We start from the raw sequence: 20,573 nt of genomic DNA, 5'->3' as shown, positions 1-20,573 counted from the left end.
GGACTGCTGTTGGCACGAAACATTCTCCGTCGCCTCAGCGCGAGCCAAAGAAGGATGCGCGCGGAAACAAGCAGAACACCCGAGAGTTACTCGACAGTGGCTTGTTTGTGTCGATTGCGTTGGAGTACCGAAAACAAAAAAACGAAGCCGTTATCAGAGGAGTCGGAGAACGGGAAAAAAAAGCACCCTCTCTACTCGTCCCTTGACCTCCAAATCCTGCTGCAACACCGTGAGGAACAAAACAAAGAAGGGGCTTAAATTTGTCTTCATTGCAGCTGCTATTGTTCTTCCATCTCAGTCCAGTTCTTGTGTCTATGGTGCGCTCTACCAGAGGGGGAAAAAAACATACAGCGTTGCATCACCCGTGCGGTTTTTTTACTTGCCGGGGTACTGCGCGTTCTTCTGCTGCTCCAGCAGCTCAGAGAACTTCTGCTTGAAGTGCTCCGAGTGCTCGTGCATCTTCTTGTTGAACTTCTCCGTGTGCTCCTGGATCATCTTCTCGAACTTCTCGTAGTGCTCCTTCATCTCAGGGGACAGGGTCGAGTCATCCGGTTTGTCCGCGAAGAACTTGGCGTTCTGCTCCTGCATCTTCTTGCTGAACTCCTCGTCCAGGCGGTCGAGCTTCGCCGCGAACTCCTCGTAGGTGGTGGCCATCTTGGAAAGTGAGAGAGAAAAAGTATAGAAGGATTTAAAGAGTTTAAAGAAGCTTGAACTGTTTTGGGAAATACATATATATATATATATATATGAGTACGTCAACAAAAAAAGGATGTTCAGAGATCCAGGTTAGGGAATGTGTAATGACGATAAAGAAGAGGGGGAGGGTGTGGTGTTTAAAGAAGGCACGAGGTGAGGTTGCCAGAAGGTGATGCACCCAAGAGCAAAGGCGTCGCGAAGAGGAGAAAGAGGTGTGAATGCAGAGAAGACAAGTTTGGGCGATGTAGCATGTAAGACGCTCAAGCGAAGCCCTTGCTTGGAGACAGGAGATATGGAGGGAAAGAAAAAAGAGAAGCCTCACTGAAGCAAAGCAAAAAAAAACCGCGAATCACTAAATAAATGAGTTGTTCGTGGGGCACAGCGTCTTCTTCCCTGCTTTAAAAAAAAAAAGAGAAGGCCGCACGTTGTCCGAGTACCGGAAAGCGCTGATGAAAACGATACTCCTCTTCGTTGAAGTTCTCTGTTTCTTGATGAAATAGATTCGGTTCTGATAAATAAAACATGTTGGAAAGAAAAAGATCAAGATAAAGGTGACTATAGTTGCAGCTGTACAAGAAAAGAAATGAATAAGGCTGCGGAAAGCGACGAACCGGAAAGAGAGAGAGGAGAGGAGGACCCACTTCGCGCCGTTATCCCTCCCTCTTTGCTGGTGACGCTTCGACTTTTCTCCTTCTCCTTGTAAGCAAAGAAACGCGTGTGGGAGGATGCTGCACGAGACACAGAAGAAAAGACGCATCGGCACAGAAGAGCAGAAAGCGAAAGAAGGTCGGCGAGAAAAACAAAGCCCGTGAGCAACACAATCGGCAAACGCGAAGACAAACAAGGGTTCTCCAAAGCGTTTGCTGCGCTCCATTCAGGGACTTGCGTTGCAGGGGAGAGGGGCTTGCTAAAGGACACCACCACTTGAATACATGCTTTGTATCCTGTTTCCCACCTGTTCTTTTCCCTCTTTCCAGCTCGTCTGGCGCATCTGCGAGTGTCGATGCAGGTGCCTCCACAGCCCAACAGCGCCCAAGGAAGAAGAAAACAGGCAACAACGATTGTCTCCTCTACTTGCCGGGGTACTGCGCGTTCTTCTGCTGCTCCAGCAGCTCAGAGAACTTCTGCTTGAAGTGCTCCGAGTGCTCGTGCATCTTCTTGTTGAACTTCTCCGTGTGCTCCTGGATCATCTTCTCGAACTTCTCGTAGTGCTCCTTCATCTCAGGGGACAGGGTCGAGTCATCCGGTTTGTCCGCGAAGAACTTGGCGTTCTGCTCCTGCATCTTCTTGCTGAACTCCTCGTCCAGGCGGTCGAGCTTCGCCGCGAACTCCTCGTAGGTGGTGGCCATCTTGGAAAGTGAGAGAGAAAAAGGGGAAAACAAAGAACTTAATAACAAGAGTGGTTAGGGATAGCTTTAAACTATCGATCCGCCGTTGTCGAGTATATGGGCAGTGTATCGCGGTTGATGGCACGTGTGTGGGAGGAATCCGCATATAACGGTCGTACCCGCAAAAAGAGAATAGTTGAGATGAGCGAGAGAGGAGGGGGAGGGAGAGTAGAAAGGGGAATCGTGCGTTGCGCTACGAAATGAGGTACAGAAAGGATTTGGGTTGATTCCGTAGGAGGCACGTGTTTCAATGAAGGGGTTAAGCTGCAAAGGTGAAGTGAAGGAGGCGTTCTTTTGGTGATGCGGGAAACGGAGTAACTCGTGGGCTACTCTTCCAGAAGATACAATTAAGACACTACCTCAATAGCACACTCAGCGCCGTCCTCTCGATCTAACCAAAAGAAAGGGCTGAGAAAAACAGACACGCCTGGTTGGCGTCGCCCTGACCAGAATTGTTCTATTCTGAACTTTGCCAATGAAAATGTGTGTTGCTTTTTAATATTTTTTTTAATTTGTTGGTTTTCTTTTCTTGTTCCTTCTTTCTTCCTCGCCCTCTCTCGTCCCTCTCGTCTTCCTCAAAAGGTGACACGTTCTCTCCCCTAGCTGACGTGTGGAGCGCCACGTCACATCTGCATTAAAGAAAACCAAATGCATCTATATTTTGTCTACGCAAAGGAGTCAAAAAGAAAAACTTTCTTTAAACAGGTAGAGGAAGAAAAAAGAATAACTGCCGCCAAGTGAGAACAAGAACACATAGAGAAGCGCCGAGAAAAAAGGACAAGCCACCACAAGGACAAGAAGAAAGACAGAAGGAAAGAAGGAAAAACGTTAGCTCTAATTTGTATCAGAAAACACAGGAGGGAAAGAGAAACGTTTTACGGAACGACAACCGAAAAGGTCTTCCTTCAGAAATTTCGATTTTGGATCTGGGGGAGAATAGAACATAAAATAAGTAAATATATATATATAGATGTACATACATCGTGTTTGACATGCGGAACACATTTGCCACAACGTGGCACTCTAAGAAAACGCGTTACGTGGAAACAGGAAAGGGATGGAAAAACAAAAAAAAAAGAGTTCCCTCACAGAAGGTAAGACTGCTAGGCGAGCCGCAAAACACACACTCAAATGAATGTGTGAAGCAGCACCCGGCAAGACAAAACAAGTCGATGATGCGTATGGGGAAATGACACACACACACACACACAGAGAGAGAGAAAAAAGAACCGACCACCCGACAGGGGAGTACCTTCGCTTCTTTTTTGGTTTGTTGTGTGCAGGCAAAGCCGCGCGGAAACATCGCAAAGCAAAAAGAGTATCTGCTCGTTCCGACGCGAAGAGAAAATACACGGAATACAGACCCCTGTGTACTATCCCCACAGAGCATTGGCCCTTCATGCGTCACTCACGACAAGCCGACCAAACGATTGTCTCCTCTACTTGCCGGGGTACTGCGCGTTCTTCTGCTGCTCCAGCAGCTCAGAGAACTTCTGCTTGAAGTGCTCCGAGTGCTCGTGCATCTTCTTGTTGAACTTCTCCGTGTGCTCCTGGATCATCTTCTCGAACTTCTCGTAGTGCTCCTTCATCTCAGGGGACAGGGTCGAGTCATCCGGTTTGTCCGCGAAGAACTTGGCGTTCTGCTCCTGCATCTTCTTGCTGAACTCCTCGTCCAGGCGGTCGAGCTTCGCCGCGAACTCCTCGTAGGTGGTGGCCATAGTTGATAGTAAGATGAGTGGTTGAGCTACAAGGAAGAGAAGTTTGTATGCCGCTGGTAAGAAGTTGGCGAAAAGGATGCGTGAGTGGTAAGGCCTGTTGTTGGTTTGTATTAAATCTTTCCGGTGATCAGATCGTGTCAGAGAAGAGTATCGTCAGGATGGCAGTTCGTTACAGATAATCGAAACCCCGGAGGGGGGGGGGGGAGGGGCGTAGAGGAGAACAGAAAAAATGAAAGGAAAGAGAAAGGGGAGAAAGTGAATGAGGTTGCGTCACTTCAATGCATCAGCGTTGTTTCGTGAGAACAGGGTCAGCGGTGAAAAGAAAAATCCAGTTCAACAAATCTAGGAAAGCTAATCTGCAAATAAGCAATGACATCGCGTGTGTCCTCGATGCTTCATGCTGTTTGCTCATCGAGCTACAAGCAATCTGCACCAAGTTCACAGCGACACTTGCGACACAAAACAAAAAGCCTTCTACGCCAAAATGCAACTGAAAACGAAAAGGGTGAAAGAAACGTGTGGGTCCGCGCGTACAACAGTTCAGTTTGCGGAGAAACAAACAACGCTTTTTTTTTTTTTGAAATACGCTGATTGTAACCCTCACAGCATCCTTCTCCGTATCCGTGCTGCGCTTTTCTTTCTCCGAGAGGGGAGGGGTATTGTTGTCAAGTGGTTTTCTGTTAACGTTGCTTTAAATACAGACAGGTAAAGAAGAAATGAAGAAAAAAGGTCAAAACAAACTAATTTTCCCTAAAAAAGGAAAAGAGGACGAAGGAAAACTCAATAGCACAAGTCAGACAAGCCTTCGCGGCAACGTACATCCATTCTTTGCAGTTATCCTTTTTACGCATAGATATATATATGCATTCCTCTCCTCCTCCCTCACGCTTTAAACAGTCTCAATTTACCTTCTTTTCCTTTTCCAGTGCGATCAAACACACCTGGAAGACCAAAAAAAAAAGAAAGTGACAACCAAGAAATTCAGAGCACCCGCAATTTTTCCTTTCAAATTGGGAGGAGGATGGCAAGATCAAAGAGAAGCAAACTAATTATATAAATAGGTAGATATATAAATATATCTACATTCATGCAACAGGGAAATGAAACACTCCAAAACGACCCTGTGAAAGACGATCGGCTTGTCCAAACTCCCGTACGCGCATGTAACTGAGAAAGCGTTTCGGCACGCTCAGTTCGTCAACAGTATCAAGACAAAATTCTTTGCCCAAGGCCCCTATGAGTCTTTATAGACGTTTCACCCTTCGCAGGTGTAACTCCCATTTTTTTTTTTCAGGGCTGCCTTTTAAATGCGCGTGACGTACCGAATGATGACAAAACAAAACGAAAAGCCTGTGCATTGAAATATAGAAGCGTATCTCCTCAGGAGCACTAAGCTAGCACATCTTTTTCGAAAATCACACCATTTGTTCAAGCGTACAAAAGAAAGGGGGCTGTAGATGTTGTCAACGGCTTACCGAGAGACATAAAATGACCTCTGTTCTCTTCCTTTTGCGTTCGTTTGCATTTCAAATCTGTTCACTTAAACCTCTTGGGCGGTCCTTTTTTCTTTCCTGCTTTGTCTGCAAGGAGAGTCTGTCACCGGCGTAGCAGCCAAAAACAAACGGAAAGAAAGAACGTGAGAAATGTGCGTTTGTGAATGAGTGCTGCTACGCATCAAACCCGATACAATTCCTTTCCACACAGCTTTTCATCGCCCAACGCTGACTGGGCGCGTATACCTCATATTCTGAAAAACGGATCGGCGCTCACCTCAGCCATTTCTTCGCCTCCCCCTTTTTACGAGCCTTTTTTTCTTTCTTTCTTCGTTCTTCGTAAGCGCGACTTGTCAAAAAACGGCGTTTTCGTTTCATCTCGTACATAACGTCCTAATACTAAACAAAACAAAAAGCACGTCGCAGTGTCCATTGCGTGCATTAGGGATGCATTACTCTATTTCTCGCCTCCTCTCTTCCTTTTGTGTCGTCTCTTCGGCTCACTGCCCGCTCGACTCTTCGATGACGCCTGTCTTCTCCCGTTGTGTCCTTTCAGCCACAATCACAAGTGTTGCCAACCAGCAAACAACAACAACAAACGCAGAACAACGACAGAATCACGGCGAAGCACCGCACGAAACGAAAACACGTAAAACAAGCAAAGAAAAAACGTTGTCCTCGAGAGTGCAAATGAGCCAGGCAAGAGTAGAAGAACCACAGTGAACACATGCACAATCACTCCCGCGTGCACTCACGGAAACAGCGCCCTGCACGCATGACGCTCTATAATGAAACAATCTCGCATTGCGCAAAAACCGCAGGAAGAAGAGAAAAAAAAAAACAAGAATCGCAAAAAGAAGGAAAAAAAGAAAAAGAGACGGGCATGAAAAAGGAAAGCGGCGAGAAAAACAGCTGCCAATGCAGACAAAACCTGTTGAAGTATCTAACCTTCTACAAACTACCACACAAGGAAAGAAAAAAAAACCGTTGTAGACGCTTGAAATCGACGATGAGACGCGAAACCATGCATCTCACGCACATGCAGATACACCCACGCGCCCCATTTCACCTACATTTTCCTTTTTCATAGAATCAAAAATTATTTAAAAAAAATAGTACTCACTTATATTTTCCGGAGAAAGGAAGAAGCGAACCACCGACAGCGCACTTGGCAAGGACCGAAGGAAAGCCAGAGAGAAAAGGGAAGCTTGAGAAGACCTATTAGTATTTAAAAAGGGGGAACAAAAAAGGGCGACAGGTAATACTGGAAATGATAACCAGTGCGGCACAAACATACGTCCAAAATTGTAGCACACAAACACACACACGTACGCCTCGAAAAACCAAAATGCGCTTTTTCTCTCTCTACAGAACACACATCCCATATAGACACATATGCACCGTTAACGTTACAAAGATGTGAGTTAATGCTAAATTTGATTAGTACGCCCGTTATTCGCTGTCAAAGCTGCATGACTTCGATCTAGGGGCGTAGGCGTTGCGTTGCATAAACTTCATCCGATTTCTTCTCTCCTTCCTCGACTCTTTTCTCTTGGCTTCTCCCCCTTCAGTCAGAAAAAAAAAAAGGAAAGGGACCACTGTGCTGGACGTTGACCTCCATGACAAGCACCCACTCCCCCACTCGACAACGCTACAACGGCTCCTCATTGTCCTCCCCTTTTTACTTTTCGTTTGCCGTCGATGCCACTACAAATAAAGAGAGAGACGCCACCTACTGCGACTTGTTGTCGAGGCGCACGTTCATCGCGCGGTTGGCCATCTCGATGCCGTCGAACTCGGCAATCGCCACCGCGGCCTCATCCTCGCTCTTCATCACCACCACACCCATACCGCGGCTCTTGCCGTTGCGGCCGAGAATGATCTCCGCCCGCTCGACCACGCCGACCTGCTGGAAGGTCTCACGCAGAGCACCGTTTGTGCAGTCAAAGGGCAAGTTCGAGACGAAGAGCTTGCGGCCCACCTCCGGCACCTGCTGGCTGCGCGGCTTCGGCAGTGGCTCCTGCCCGTTCATGTCGAGCACCTCCGTCGCACCCACCTGGTAGGGGGTGCCGCGGTTGTAGGCGGTGCTCGGCATGTTGGGGCGGTTGAAGTTGGCGGTGGCCGTGCCGGGGTAGTAGCCGCCGGCGGTGAACTGGCCACCGCGGTGCTGGGCGGCGGTGTTGCCGTAGGCCGGCATCATCTCGCGCTGCACCAGCGGCGGGCGCGGGCCGTCGTCGAATTTGCGCACAATCAGGCGGCGGCCCTCGAAATCCGTCTCGTTGAACATGCGAATGGCGTTGTCAGCGCCCTCAACGGTCATCATCGTGACGAGCGCGGACCCCTTGGGGCGGCCCGTGCGGTCGGCGATGAGGTCCGTGTAGCGCACCTTGCCAGCGTTGCGGAAGTGATCCTTCACGTGCTGCCACGGCGTCTGGAAAGGAAGGTTACCAACGAAGAGGATAGTGCCCTGGTTACGGCGGAAGCGGTCGGCGTCACTGACGTTCTGCAGGTCGTCGTTCGACCCCTGAGAGTGGTGCTCCTCCATCATTGTTACGGTGGTGAGGAATAAAAGAAAGGGGGGGAAGTGATGAGAGTAGTCTTTTTGGTATTTTTGCTTTTTTTTTAAAGGTTATACTCCGTTGGGTTGTGAGGGAGGCCGACGCTAATGGTACTTTAGCGGTAGAGTTGTTTTTGTCGTTGTTGTTGTGTTGATGGGGACGAAAATGTTGACAAGGAAAGAGAGGGGAGAAGAGTGGGTTAAAACGATCGGCATCGCCCAAGGAATAAACAAACCTCGCAAAAGAAAAAAGAGGAAAAGCGGTGGAGAAGCAGCACGACAAAAAAAAAAACTCTCAAAGCCTCGTAGAAGTACATGAATCCTTTTTTTATGAAAGGAGGGGAAGTACGGTTGGCGCTCCTGAGCTTTAAAGCCACAGCATGAAAGAAGAGCAACAGCCTTGAAAGACGTTTTCCGTCCACGTGTGCCTCGGTGTCCCCACCAAGACAACGGAAAAGCCACGGGCGTCGTTGATTGTCTTCGTTGACTGGGCCAGGTTGTCCGTCTTAAACGGTTGCTTTTTTTGTTTATCGTAACTGAAACGAAAGGAAAAAAAGGAAAAGGACAGCACTGCGAGTTTCCGCGAAAGAGATGCAGCATGCGCACATGTTTTGCGATCCCGATCACCATCGAACCACCAACAAAGCTTTCTACTTTGGCACCTTCAGCTTGCCCTCGCGAACCTTGTTCTGGATGTCCGTCGGGGTCTCGCCGTCAATGGTGCAGCCGATGGAGACGGCGGTGCCGAGCACCTCCATCACGACCGCCTTGAGGTCGCTGCCCATGGACTTGGCCTGAGACTCCTTCGCGATCTTGATGATCTCCGCAAACGGGATGTTGCCGTTGTGCTTCACGTTCTTGACCTTCTTGCGGTCACGCGGCGGCTCCTTGAGGGCGCGGATGAGGCGGGAAGCGACGGAGGGCGTCACGACGACGGTGGCCACGCGGTTCTTGACACGCAGCTCGCAGGTGACCTTCAGGCCCTTCCAGTCCTTGGTGGCCTTGGCGATGTCCTCACCGATCTTCTTGGCGTTCAGGCCAAGCGGACCTACCTTGGGCGCCAGGGACGCAGTCGCGGCCACCTCACCACCGACGGCGCGCACGATGACGGTGATCTCCTGAGAGGGGTCAAACTTCGGCGGCATGGCGATTCTTCACGCTAAATGTGCACTGCACGACGAGTGTTACGGTGATGCGCAAAGGATGAGGACAGATAGCGGACCACCAATAAATTGTGAGATGGAGGCGTAGAAGTGAACAGAGAAAGCAAAAGAAACGAAAAACGGAAGTGAGCACGAAGAGGAGATAAATGGGTGTGAATTCATTTCCGGCCGCACAGCAGGTGAAGAAGAAAGGGGAGGCTGTCGTGGCGTCGCTGGGAAAAAAGAAGGCGACGTCCATCGCATACCTCGTGTTGGTCTTGTGTACTTGGCATTGGAAGTTATGTAACCTTGCCCATTTTTCTGTGTTCTCGCACAAAGTAACGACCAAACAATGCCACGCGACAACAAAAGCTGTTGATCTCCGCCCCTGCACAAAGCCGACGGCTGAGAGAGAAAGAGAGAGACGAAGGATGCGTTGCTCAACTACAAAATGTATTTCTTTCTTTTAAAAGGGAGGTACCGCGGCGTTGACGTTCGTCTACGCACGCAAGCGTCGGAAACGCGAATAGCTGCGACGTAGTCTCACACAAGATATAAAAAATTTAAATGGTTCCTGGTGCACACCTCCTCGCCACGTGGGTGCTCAACTGCGCGACGCGGATGCGGCAGACGCTGAAGTTGGCGTACTTCTCTGAAACGTGAACGGGATGGTGTCGGCGTTCCACATATGCGGGTCGCGATACAGCCGCGAGGCCACCGGACTGACGCCCACTTCGTCATCATCCGTGTCGTCAGTATTCTCGCGGTCATGTCCATCATCTTCCAAAAATTTGAGATTGTCTGCCTCGAAGTTGATGTCGACGCGTGGTTCGTAGTTGGGGTACAGCTCCGATGCATCCTGGAGAACGTAGCGCACCGCAAAGCGGCTCTCCGTGAAAGTAGAGGCGACGTTTTCCATCTCGCGGTCGGCGTAGCGCGGCTTCTTCGCGTACAGCTTTGTGCTTGCGCTGGTGTTGACCAGATTTGCGTGGTTGCTCAGGATGAGGAAAATAAAGCGGTCACCGTCTGCGGTGGCGCTCGGTGCTGCTTCGGACGCTTCCTGCGCGCGAAGGGAGTCTGTGGCACGACGCTCGACGGAGTCCAGCAGCCAGGCCAACGTGTCGTAGAGCAGATCCCACGACAGCGTCCCCAACACCTCGGTCGGAGTCGGAGACGTAATGAACGACTCCGTCGGGCGGCTCTGCAGTTGCTGGCGTAGAAGTGCCCAACTCGCGCACGTCAGCGTCTCCATCGCGAGAACATGCATGCGATCCGATACTCCGTCTCCCTCCACTTCCGCCCCACCAGCGGTCGCGTCGGCAGCGGCAACCGCTTCCGCCTCATCAGCCGGCATCAGTTGCATTCGGTGAAGGTGCACGACAGCATGTGGGTAGCACGCGAAGCACAGGTCCAGCTGCAGCATTTCTCGCGGCGACAGAGATTCTAAGAGATAGGGGCACCGCCCCGCCGTTTCATCGTTGGATAGGTACACGGCGGCCGTCTGCGGGGTTACCGGGGTGCCGGCGGAGGTCGCATTGAGGTGTTCCATCTTCGCCCACACAAGCTCTACCTGTGAGGGGTCGTTTGGCAGGCTTTCGGCTGCTTTCGGTGCTTCCGCCTCCGCAGGTGCCGACACGTGAAAGCGCAGCACCGGCGCCGCATCCGCCACGGCCTCCTTCATGGCGAGAAAGACCTCCGCGGAGGCCTTAATCCGATCACCGCCCGCCGCCTGCACCGCCGCCTCGCCCTTATCCACCGTGTTTTGCATCGTGGCGCTGCGCGTCACTTCCAAGCGGGCAAAAGGCAGCGCAGAAGCCACGTCTCCCTCCGCATCGTCCTTCCTCGTCGACACAACGCTGTTTTCGCTGTGGTCCTTCTCCTCCTGCTCATCGTGCGCCGGCGCATCGCCCTCACCTCCCGCCGCTCGTCGGAGGCGCAAGAGACACTCAGCCGCCGCCAGCTGCACACTGTGACGGCTCTCCTTCACGTTGGGCACCGCATCGCCCACCATCACATGTGCGTGGTAACGTGGCGCTGTTGGTGCGGCCTGTGCTGCGGTGATGGCAGCGTTGGCGGTGTGCTCCTTCCCATCTCGACGAATCGGTGTGAGGTGCACGCGCACGGGGACGCGAAACGACGTGCGGGGCTCCTCGGTATCGACGTGGGCCACAAACAGCTTTAGCAAACCAGCAAACGTAATGGACAGCGAGATGGACTCCACGACGTCCTCGCGGTGCCCCGCCGTCTGCGCGGGATCGACTTCACCATTACCATTACCTCTAGGCCTCGAAGGACGCCAGCCGAAACGCGGCAGCAGGTGTTGCTCGACATATTTTCGCAGCGTCGACACAGAAAGCGACGTTGCTGAGTCACACGGCAGGTGACGGGCGACGAAGGCAGAGGAAATGCCCTCTCCATCGGCTCTTGTGCCCTCGTCCTTTTCGCCGCTTCTGACGTCCCCTGCTTCTTCATCTGACTCGCCGCCGCGGTCGCTGTTCGACGTAAACTGCGGAAGAGCGCTTAACAAAAGATGCGATGACAAGTTCTGTAGTAGCCCTTGTGACGTGCGATGATTCAGCGACGTCGTAGGAGAGGCAGTGAGCGGCGAAGAAGTCTCCTGTGCAAGCGTTCCGTCCCCCGTCCCGGAGGTCTCCAGCAAGGAGCTCTGAACCAGCGGATTGGGGAACGGCGCCGCGACGCCGGTCTGTTGCGAGTTGTACAGCTTCGCCATGTGCCACTGCAGCACGCGGAGGCTGGGGTACCGCCGTTGGTACAGCTGCTGCCGCGTCAGCGTGTGCGTCGGCGGATTCGAGACGTCGGCGTCCCTCTCCTCCGGCTCAAAGGTCACCGCTGCGTAGTCCGCGTCGACGTTGCCGGCGGTGTCGCCGCTTTGGTTCGGCGTGGAGGGGGGGCAGCAGCACAGGAGCAGCTCCGCTTCGTGCGCCTTGGCGTCCTCGAGAAAGCAAATTAGCCGCTGCCGCATCTGAGCAATACGGTGAGCTTTTGCGTAGGCAATGAGTGCAGGTGTGAGCAGCTCGTACATCGACGGCCGCGTCGAGGAGAAACGGGCGACCACTTCGCGACGCAGCACCTCCAAAAAAAGTCGCTGCTCCTGCTGAACCACCTTGAGGACCTCGCCAGAGTCCGGCGGGGCGGAGCGGGAGGGCTGGTGCCGCAGCCACTCCAGCACCACAGCGCGGTAGCGGCGGTGCTGCCCGATGGTCAAGCAGGAGTTAAACGCGCTCACCTTCTGCATCGCAGCACCGCTGGCGGAGGCGACAGTCCGGCTCTTCATCACAGCTGCTTCCTCCTCATGGAGGGTTCGCCGACAGTGCGCTACATCGACAAGACGGTACAAATCCTGCTCACACCTGGCCGGTGCCTGGAACAACTTCGTAAGGTACGCCTTCGTGCGAGCAGCGGAAGCTGCGTTGGTCGTTGACGGCGTTACGGTGGGAGATGCGCTTGTTAATGCACCTTCGCTGCTCTCTTGTGCGTTTTCCTCAACGCAGAGGGTGTCGAGGACGCTGAGGGGAATAGCGGCCAGCGCAGTATCGGCTGAGGATCGGCCCCGCTTACCGTACGGATTCTGCCCGGGTTGAAAATAACGCGATGTCGAAGCCTCTAGGGCGGTGGTGTTGGGGGCGAGGGGATAGCCGGGGGACAGCACCGGAAGGTTGACAGTGGGCAAGACAACCGTCGATGTACTCGTGGCCCTGAAAAGGTTCGCAGACGCTGGCTTGTCTTCTTTGAGAAAGGTAGAAAGGGATGACATGCTTGTGTGTATGAGTGTGTGTGTGTGTCTTTGAGAGCGAGGGGAAGAGAAGGTGCTTCTGCAACGTCAAGGGAAAGCTATTCCTTTGCTGATGAGGCAGACCAAATGTGAAGGTTGTGCCGCTAGAGATACACCTTTTTCTTTTGGAGCAATGCGAAAAGAAAAAGACCTGCAACACAAATTTCCTGACGAATAATTGCAGATGATTTAGGTAGGCAAAGGGGAAGGGGAGAAATAAGTTGAAAGTAAAGGTTGGGTAGAAGGTGATTCAAGTTGTACAGCACAATCATTATTCTATCCAAAGTGCAGGAGGTAAGAAACTCTTAAACACTGGTGATTTTGCGGAGAAAATACGATAATTTGTATATTGAATTTTTGGGAATTACTAACGAAGTTGTAGCTTTCTCTTACAAATCCGCCTCCAAAGGGGGGCGGAATGGGGTTGAGCGGGTGGGAAAAGAAAGAAAAGAGAATAATGACTGCTGAAGGCTGTCGTTGGGAAAGAGGGAAAAGGAAAATAGGTAGAAACAAAGATCACTGATAATATTCACTTCTCATTACCATCCATACATCCAATCATTCCTCGCTCAGGCTTCACAAAAGAAAAAAAGAAGAGAAAAGCGATAAAACGGACTACCTACTCCTCCTTCTTTTCCGTGGTCTTCATGGAAGGTGCCACTTTGCCCATCAGCCACTCTCGATAGGCTTGCAGGTGCGTCGGATTTTGCGCGTGGGCGGACACGCAGTTCACCCCGCTCTCCGGCCCATACTCCCCGCCGCAGAGGTAGTAACCGCCTTGCACCATGTCCGTGTCCTCCACCGCCGCCTTCAGCGTCGACTGCGCCGACTCGAACCACGTCTTGAAAATCACCAGCGAAGGGTAGTAGAGTACAAAGTCCAGCACCCGAGGGGAAAACAGCTCGCGATAGAGGTACGTGGCGCTGATGCCGGGATGCGTGCATGCCACAAAAATCTTTAGCTGGTTATGCCGTCCGTTTTCCTGCGGGGTTAATGCGGTGTTATTGCCGGTAGTCCTTGCCGTAGTGGTCGCCGATCGCGACGCCTTCTCCTTGTCTTCTTCCGACTTGCGCATCTTTGGCGTGATGAGACCTGTCTCTTTCGAAAAGCGCATCAACGCCACCTGGTGGGCCAGCAGGCGAGTATTCCACATGACACACAGTTTCGAAAGTCCGTAATACCCCACAAAGTTAGCAAAGCTGAAGTCCTTGGCGTAGTACAAATCGCTTACCTTGTCTTGCGTACCGCCACCGCCCTCCGCCGCAGCGGGGTCGCGACGGCCGGCAATTACCTCAGCCCCGCGCTTGTCCAGCCCGTGAAGCATCGAAATGGGGTCGAAGGTGGACGGTCGGCCCGGCCCCAGAAAAGTGTGGCAGCTGGAGGCGACGTTCACGATGCGCGATGTCACCGAAGAGTTCTCCGCCGTCTCGTCCAGCAGTGGAAGCATCAGCTGCGTAAACAGAAAAGGCCCGACAGCGTTCGAGGCCACAGTGCACTCCAGACTGCGCCACTCCGGAGGCGACGATGAGATGGAGGCAGCACCCGCTTTGAGGTCCGCCGCCTCGCCCACAAACGTTAAGTGTCGGTGCAGCGCACCCGCGGCCATGACCAGCAGACCCACCGACAGCTTGTCCTTCACCGCGGTCAGATTCTGGACATAGGCGCGAATCGACGCGTCGGAGCGCAGATCCACCGTGCCAAGCACCTTTACAACCCCATTGGAGCCGCGCCGCTGCACGTGTCGCTCAATGCACTTCTTCGCGTACATCAAGCGCTCCGTGTTGCGGGCGGCGAGAATGACGGTCCACCCGTGCTCGGCCAGCTGCTCTGCTGTGCTGAAGCCGACGCCGGAACTCGCGCCCACCACGAGCGCCACGCGCCCAGTGAAATCGACATTCTTCGGCCATTGGCACGTTTTCCCCTTCGCCGTCACACGGCAGCCAAAGGCGCAGCTCAGAATGAGCACAAGCACGTCGACTGCGTTCGCCTCTCGCAACCAGCCCACGCGAAAGACCCAAAGAAGGCCGAAAAGGATGACGAAGAGCGCAAGAGAGGCGGCGGCGGCAGTCTCCGAGGCGTACAAGTGAATCATTATGGCAGCGCTCAACAACAACAACAAAAGGCTTTTTGAAACTTCGAAGTGTCACAATTTCTGTCCAACAACGGAAAAAAAGAGAAATTCAGCACCACCACGTTGCAGTTTTTTTCTCTTCTTTCGCAGGTGACTCAAGTGATAAGCTTCAGAGGGAAAAAGGAATGTGGTGTAAGTAGTCGGGGGTAAAAAGAAGAGGTAACGAATATCCGTTGATGCGAGCGTTGTACGGTTATTTTCACATAGAAAGTGAAGAGGGGGGCAGGAGAGATGCAAGAGATACGGCACAGAAACCACCAAGGGGAGACACCGTTTCAAGTGCTCTCTACAGAAACAGAAAAGGCGCAACAGGTCGAAGAGACTGAATTAGAATTCGATAAGAGAGCGGGGGTATTTCTTTTTTTCTTCTTCTTCTGTCTTTATTGAATCTCTCTCCAGTAGATTTCGATGAAGCGATGTAGAAACCCGAAAAGGAAACGCAGAATACAAGAAAGCAAGGGAAGAGAGAGCTTCTTCTTTCAGAGGCCAACGCCATAAGTCAATGTCTCGTGTTTGCGCTTCATGAATTATTCTCTGCTGTCACGGCTTGCAGAAAGACAAGTGGAGAACCTCTTTAATGATAATAAAAAGTTGAATCCAGTGTGTCTGAGAGCCACAAAGAAAGAAAGTGTTTCAGTATAAAGATAGACGAATGCTGCATCAAAGCAAAAACCTCAGTGTTGATTTCTTTTTTCCAAAAATCAGTAGAAACAACAACAGAAAAAAAAGGGACACATAAAGCTGCGTAGGCACCGAAGGGCGAGCCGTCATTCCGGTGTACCGCAAGAGTTGCGCTTTGCATTCAAACCATACAAACTGCCACTTCACAAGCGCATACTCACATACTCACATGTGAACGCTCATGGGCAAGCTCAACACACCACACGAAAAAAATGCTGAAAAGAGAAAGAGATGGGGAACATCTTTTAACGAATTAGTTCTTTTAATGGTTAAAATCAAGACACCGCTGGGAACAAATACAAAAAGAGAGTCCATGTACTTTTATAAAGCAACCCGTAGAGTATGTAATATGAAAAGGCGAGATAAAACCAAAGGTAAGACGTCTTTGGGGTGCAAAGAGGAGGGGAGGGGGGAAGGAGGAGGAAAAGGCCCTTAACGCATAATTCGAGGTATTACGAGTCACCTCACGAGAGCAAATGGAGCATAAATGGCTTTGAGCAGTCGCCGAAACCTACGAACGACAACAAAAACGACAAAATGAGACATCGTGGGCAAAAACATGTGAGGAAAACGGGAGAAGAGGAAAAGTACGGTTATGAAGAAGAAAAATTTCAAAAGCTATTTAGAAAAGGCGAGGCAGTCAGCAGCTACGTCAGCTCGCTTTCGGCTCATAAACGATGTCGCATTTTCGTTGTATAGAAATACTTCTGTATTATCTTCTGCATCCACCTCACTGAAGCCTTTTCGCCGCTTTCTTCCTCTCTTCTTCCTCCTCCTCCATCAAGGGAATCTTTGGGCGCACGTTTCGGTACAGCAACGCGTGACAGCACACATCCTTGTATACCTCCTCCACCCGCTCCCCGTACACCTGCTTCTGGGCGGCAGAGAGGAAGCTGCCGTAGAACGAATTCAACACCAACTGCTTCAGCACCTCCGGCGTCAGGCGGCCGGTCTCGGCGAGAATGCGGTAGCTCTCCCGCACATCACCGCCTAAGTACGCCGGGTCGTCGGAGTTGATCGTCACACACAGCTTCTCCGTCAGCGCCAGATCCATCACGGCAGCCCCGCACGCGGCGCGGTCGTCGAAGACGCACAACGCCACGTTAGAGGTCGGGCACACCGTCAGTGGCACGTTTTGGTGCCGCAGCCTTTTGCACAGCTCGCCGTCAAGGCGCGCTGCGACGCCGTGGTCGATGCGGTCGACCGTCAGCACATCCAGGGCGTTGTACATAAACGACGGCGGGCCCTCCTCGCCGGCGTGCGCCACGAGAAACGGCACGTGCAGCTCCTCGCGGCAGTAGCGGAAGAGCCGCTCAAACTTCTCGGGCGGGTTGCCCAACTCGGAGGAGTCAAGGCCGACCGCGATGAACGCCTTTGCAGCAAAAAGCTCGCGAATGTATTGCCCATTGTCGGGGTGCGTATCATCGCGCACAAAGGCGAAGCACTCCTCCTCAGAAAGGTGCCGCAGGAAGCTGAAAATGAGAGAGACGCTTATGCCGAACTCTGCGGCGCCGCGCTTGAAGCCTTTCTGGAGGCCATCGTACACCACACGAAAGGTCACCCCGCGCCCGACGTGGCCTTGAGGATCGAAGAAGGGCTCCGCGTGGCAGACACGATTTTCGTGCATCATGCGCGTATAGGCGTAGGCGAGCTCGGCGAAGTCATCTTCGGTGATCAAAACAGACATGCCTCGGTAGTAGAGGTTGAGGAAAGACTGCAGATCAGGGAAGTTGTACGCGGCGCGTACGTCTTCGAGCGTCTTGTACGGCAGCTCGACCCCATTCTTTTTCGCGAGTGCGAACAGTAGCTCAGGGCTTAAAGTACCCTCAATGTGAAGATGCAGTTCAGCCTTGGGTAGAGCCTCGATGAGGTGCTCGATTAACGCCGGATTCGACATGATGCGTTTGGAATCCGTTCTAGAGGACTGGGAGAGTAGAAAAAAAAAAGAGGGCGGGAAGTCAAGGACTTCACTTTAAACGTTACAGTTCTTCGTTTTTTTTTTTTGATCGCTGCTATCAAACAGCGTGGGGAAAAGGGAGGCGTATTAACGGGTGCGATGCGCAGAAAACACCGCAAGCCAACAAATAACGTAGGATCACAGAAAGGAAAAAAGAAAAGAGTACAATTAGTGAGAAAAGAACTTCGCAAACACACACACACACACAAACAAAAAAATTTCAAGCAAGGAACGCGGGTACCTGCAACAGAGGAAGACGCTTTTGCCACTGTTTTGCTGTTGGCGGGGTTCTTTGCTGGCGGAAACACTTCAATTAATTAATTAGTCGAATATATTTACTCGCACTTGAACTCAGCTTTTCTGTGATGGTGCAAGCAGTGAAAAAAGAAGAGGAAGAGAACGAATTCCGAAGTGAAAAACGTATATCTTGAAGGGAGGATTAGGAGAATACGGGTGAGAGAGCCGACAGTAAAGACAAGGGTTGGTGTGATACATTGTGTAACTCTCAGAAGCGTAAAAAAAAAAATGCGCCTAACGACAACTCTATAAACCGATAGCAATCATAAAGGCATCAATCGTGCGCAAATCGTATGTGTATGTTTTGCCCTTTTTCCTGTTCTGCTGCGGCAACACAGAAAAGCGCTTAAACTCTTCGCACCACTTGCCGATGTACGTAAAAACAGTGAACGAAGACTTGAGGCACGCTGATTTTGAATTCTGTATCGATGACACAAAGAAGAAATGAAGAGTGATAATAAGACAGGCAGAAACTACCTTCTGTCCTTCCATATATATATATATATATTATTTCCGACCTGAATTGCATTAAATACAACATCGATACGGTGGGCAGAGAGAGAAACGAAGTTGTCTGCTGTGCAATTTTTTCCACGCTATAACGAAGTGCGGCACTGATGATGCGGGATAAGGAAGATCTTCGATAAACCGAATGCTCGCAGTCATGCGAACCGATGACACAGTGAAGCCTCGTTACGCACACTATTCGCATCACAGAAAATCCTGGAAAAAAAAAGGAAACATACCAGACTGAAGGGAGGGAGGCGGGCTGAGGAACCTCACAACGCTCTCAACACCCCTTTTCAGTTCGTACGTTAGCAAGCGTGCTGAAGAATGACCATTACAACCCCACAAAACAACTCGGCAGTGGAGCGTGCCGTGGCCACACGTTTCCCTTCCGCCCTCGGCGGAAGTTACAGCAGGCCGACCTGCTGCTTGCCCCAATCCACGATGGTCTCTGCTTCCTTCAGGTCCCAGCCGTACGCGAGCAGCATGCCGCAAGTTTTGTCAGCGCATTCCACGAAGTAGGGGCTCACAGCGTCAGGACTGGCCGTTGCCTTCGCGCCGGACGGATCAACCAACTCCAGCTCCTCGTGCGGACACATCGCGCAATGCAGCGTGGTCTGTGCGCCCTCCCAGCACGTCTTCAAAAACAAAAGCGAACCCCAGGCAAACACGGCACTTACAAAGGAGCCTAATATACTGCGGGAGATTCTGGTCGCGACACACCCAGGATGCAGAGAGCAGGCATTCACACCAAGAGCACCGGACTTCGAGCCACCGACCGCGTAGCGTCGCGCGATCACGTGTGCGTGGTAGGAGTTGAGCAGTTTGCTCGCGCCGTAGCGGCAAAGAGACACACCGAACGTTGTGGTATGGAAAGGGCCGGAAGACTTCTCCGCGCTTTGGTTTAACTGCAGCAGAGCCATTAGCAGCTTGCCCCCGGCCAGTCCGGTGCAGGTAGGATAGCTGTTTACAGACTTCCACGTGCCAAACCGGTCAGTGTCCAAAAGACCCTGTGGGAAGCGGTGCGCTTCACTCGACACGTACACCACACGGCCTCCGTTCTTCTCCAGCAGCGGCAGCAGCAGCTCCGTCAGCAGCAGAGGACCAAGGAAATTCACGGCGGTGTGAAGCTCCAAATTCGGGTGGAAACTGGAGAACGCGATGTCGGTGCGCATCACGCCAGCGTTGTTCACGAGCACCTGAACGTTGCGCGACGCGTACGCCATCAAGACCCAAGCCACAAACGCACGCACGCTGTCGAAGTTGTCGCACTCCACCGGCATCTTCGCTTGCACAAGCACCTTCTCGGGAGAGTGCGCGTACTTCTGCGGGTGAGCGCGGCGCTCCTTCTCCGCCTCAGCGCGTACTTTTTCGGCCGTCTCCACCGACAGCGCTGCTGAGCGGCACGTCACGATGACTTCGTAGCCCTCCGCCGCAAGGCCCACAGCCGTCCAGTATCCGATGCCGCTGTTCGTCCCTGTCACGATGGCCACAGGACGCTTCTCCAGCGGCATGTCGCGCGACATCACAAAGCGCGCCTTCGCCTGCCTCTCCGCAGGGTCGGCATCGTTCACCGGACGCGCATGATTGATTGCACCTCTAGCGACAAAGCGTCCTGCAGCCGCCCACAACGGGATGACAACAGGAATGTAGCGTTTGGGGACTAAAAAGCAACTGACGAGGGCACATATGCTGAGGACGGCGGCGCCCGTCTCACTCTTGTAGCAAAACCTCATTTTACCCGCTACCCCGTTGTTGTTTTTTTGTATGAATTAAATCCGTGCTAAGTAATAGCTATGTGATTTGCAGTTAAAAAAAAAAAAAATTGTTATGTCTTGAAGTTGAACAGATATATTTATTCTGTTGATGTTGTTTTTTGCGAGTGTGTATCAAAATGTCCCGCAACAATAATGAAGCAACACGTTTCCGCCAATCGTGCACCGGAGCGTACAATTTAGAAGCGAAGGAGAGCCGGAGAGGAAAAACAGAGGTAACGGTGATTTAAAGGAAGTGGTCTCACCAAATGTGAATACCGGGAGACAGAAGCTGTGTAGCGTGTTGTGTGTGATCCGTAAAGCAGTCTCTGAGTTGAGAACTAAAACAAAGAAACAATCTCCCATCAGACGAAAAAAAGTTCTTTGAAAGCGCTGTCACACTTCGGAACTGGAAGTGCTTGGGCATGAAGTCGCACGCTTCTTAAAACTGCCGCCAGT

The 20,573-nt window shown here is 51.9% G+C and overlaps 9 protein-coding genes across 13 annotated transcripts; all 9 read right to left on the bottom strand.

The window, feature by feature from the left end:
- Nucleotides 1–375: 375 nt before the first annotated feature.
- Nucleotides 376–974, bottom strand: ABB37_00430 (putative mitochondrial kinetoplastid membrane protein-11; the record flags this gene model as incomplete). Of its 4 annotated transcripts, none has more annotated exons than XM_015796613.1 (1): nucleotides 376–974. In XM_015796613.1, exon 1 carries the CDS (start codon nucleotides 652–654, stop codon nucleotides 376–378), a length of 279 nt encoding a protein of 92 aa, XP_015664621.1. In that variant the 5' UTR covers nucleotides 655–974. The 4 variants fall into 4 exon arrangements, with proteins under 4 accessions (XP_015664621.1, XP_015664622.1, XP_015664623.1 ...); XM_015796614.1 differs by having other exon boundaries at nucleotides 376–970; XM_015796615.1 differs by having other exon boundaries at nucleotides 376–714.
- A 220-nt stretch (nucleotides 975–1,194) lies between these two features.
- ABB37_00429 (putative mitochondrial kinetoplastid membrane protein-11) lies at nucleotides 1,195–2,205 on the bottom strand. The gene has a single exon (XM_015796612.1). It carries the CDS (start codon nucleotides 2,043–2,045, stop codon nucleotides 1,767–1,769), a length of 279 nt encoding a protein of 92 aa, XP_015664620.1. The 5' UTR covers nucleotides 2,046–2,205; the 3' UTR covers nucleotides 1,195–1,766.
- Nucleotides 2,206–3,523: 1,318 nt separating this feature from the next.
- Nucleotides 3,524–3,920, bottom strand: ABB37_00428 (putative mitochondrial kinetoplastid membrane protein-11; the record flags this gene model as incomplete). Its single annotated transcript, XM_015796611.1, has 1 exon — nucleotides 3,524–3,920. Exon 1 carries the CDS (start codon nucleotides 3,800–3,802, stop codon nucleotides 3,524–3,526), a length of 279 nt encoding a protein of 92 aa, XP_015664619.1. The 5' UTR covers nucleotides 3,803–3,920.
- A 3,107-nt stretch (nucleotides 3,921–7,027) lies between these two features.
- ABB37_00427 (putative RNA-binding protein) lies at nucleotides 7,028–7,968 on the bottom strand (the record flags this gene model as incomplete). Its single annotated transcript, XM_015796610.1, has 1 exon — nucleotides 7,028–7,968. The coding sequence occupies exon 1, from the start codon at nucleotides 7,841–7,843 to the stop codon at nucleotides 7,028–7,030; it is 816 nt and encodes a 271-aa protein (XP_015664618.1). The 5' UTR covers nucleotides 7,844–7,968.
- A 534-nt stretch (nucleotides 7,969–8,502) lies between these two features.
- On the bottom strand, nucleotides 8,503–9,075 carry ABB37_00426 (putative 60S ribosomal protein L12; the record flags this gene model as incomplete). 2 transcript variants are annotated; one of them, XM_015796608.1, is made up of 1 exon in its annotated part: nucleotides 8,503–9,075. In XM_015796608.1, exon 1 carries the CDS (start codon nucleotides 8,995–8,997, stop codon nucleotides 8,503–8,505), a length of 495 nt encoding a protein of 164 aa, XP_015664616.1. In that variant the 5' UTR covers nucleotides 8,998–9,075. The 2 variants fall into 2 exon arrangements, with proteins under 2 accessions (XP_015664616.1, XP_015664617.1); XM_015796609.1 differs by having other exon boundaries at nucleotides 8,503–9,024.
- Nucleotides 9,076–9,598: 523 nt separating this feature from the next.
- ABB37_00425 (hypothetical protein) lies at nucleotides 9,599–12,956 on the bottom strand (the record flags this gene model as incomplete). The annotated part of the gene is made up of 1 exon (XM_015796607.1): nucleotides 9,599–12,956. The coding sequence occupies exon 1, from the start codon at nucleotides 12,767–12,769 to the stop codon at nucleotides 9,599–9,601; it is 3,171 nt and encodes a 1,056-aa protein (XP_015664615.1). The 5' UTR covers nucleotides 12,770–12,956.
- Nucleotides 12,957–13,406: 450 nt separating this feature from the next.
- Nucleotides 13,407–15,027, bottom strand: ABB37_00424 (hypothetical protein; the record flags this gene model as incomplete). Its single annotated transcript, XM_015796606.1, has 1 exon — nucleotides 13,407–15,027. The coding sequence occupies exon 1, from the start codon at nucleotides 14,877–14,879 to the stop codon at nucleotides 13,407–13,409; it is 1,473 nt and encodes a 490-aa protein (XP_015664614.1). The 5' UTR covers nucleotides 14,880–15,027.
- Nucleotides 15,028–16,329: 1,302 nt separating this feature from the next.
- On the bottom strand, nucleotides 16,330–17,984 carry ABB37_00423 (adenine aminohydrolase (AAH); the record flags this gene model as incomplete). The annotated part of the gene is made up of 1 exon (XM_015796605.1): nucleotides 16,330–17,984. The coding sequence occupies exon 1, from the start codon at nucleotides 17,494–17,496 to the stop codon at nucleotides 16,330–16,332; it is 1,167 nt and encodes a 388-aa protein (XP_015664613.1). The 5' UTR covers nucleotides 17,497–17,984.
- Nucleotides 17,985–18,767: 783 nt separating this feature from the next.
- On the bottom strand, nucleotides 18,768–20,222 carry ABB37_00422 (putative mitochondrial short-chain dehydrogenase; the record flags this gene model as incomplete). The annotated part of the gene is made up of 1 exon (XM_015796604.1): nucleotides 18,768–20,222. The coding sequence occupies exon 1, from the start codon at nucleotides 20,094–20,096 to the stop codon at nucleotides 18,768–18,770; it is 1,329 nt and encodes a 442-aa protein (XP_015664612.1). The 5' UTR covers nucleotides 20,097–20,222.
- Nucleotides 20,223–20,573: the final 351 nt, after the last annotated feature.

The sequence above is a fragment of the Leptomonas pyrrhocoris genome (genome assembly GCF_001293395.1).
Source record: "Leptomonas pyrrhocoris isolate H10 chromosome Unknown, whole genome shotgun sequence".
In the NCBI taxonomy this organism is placed as follows: Eukaryota; Euglenozoa; class Kinetoplastea; order Trypanosomatida; family Trypanosomatidae; genus Leptomonas; species Leptomonas pyrrhocoris.
Note: the sequence above shows the minus strand (reverse complement) of the source record. Positions and strands in the feature narration are given on the sequence as shown.

Coding starts and splice junctions, on each gene's coding strand:
- ABB37_00429 (XM_015796612.1), bottom strand. CDS start 2,045: ATGGCCACCACCTACGAGGAGTTCGCGGCGAAGCTCGACCGCCTGGAC.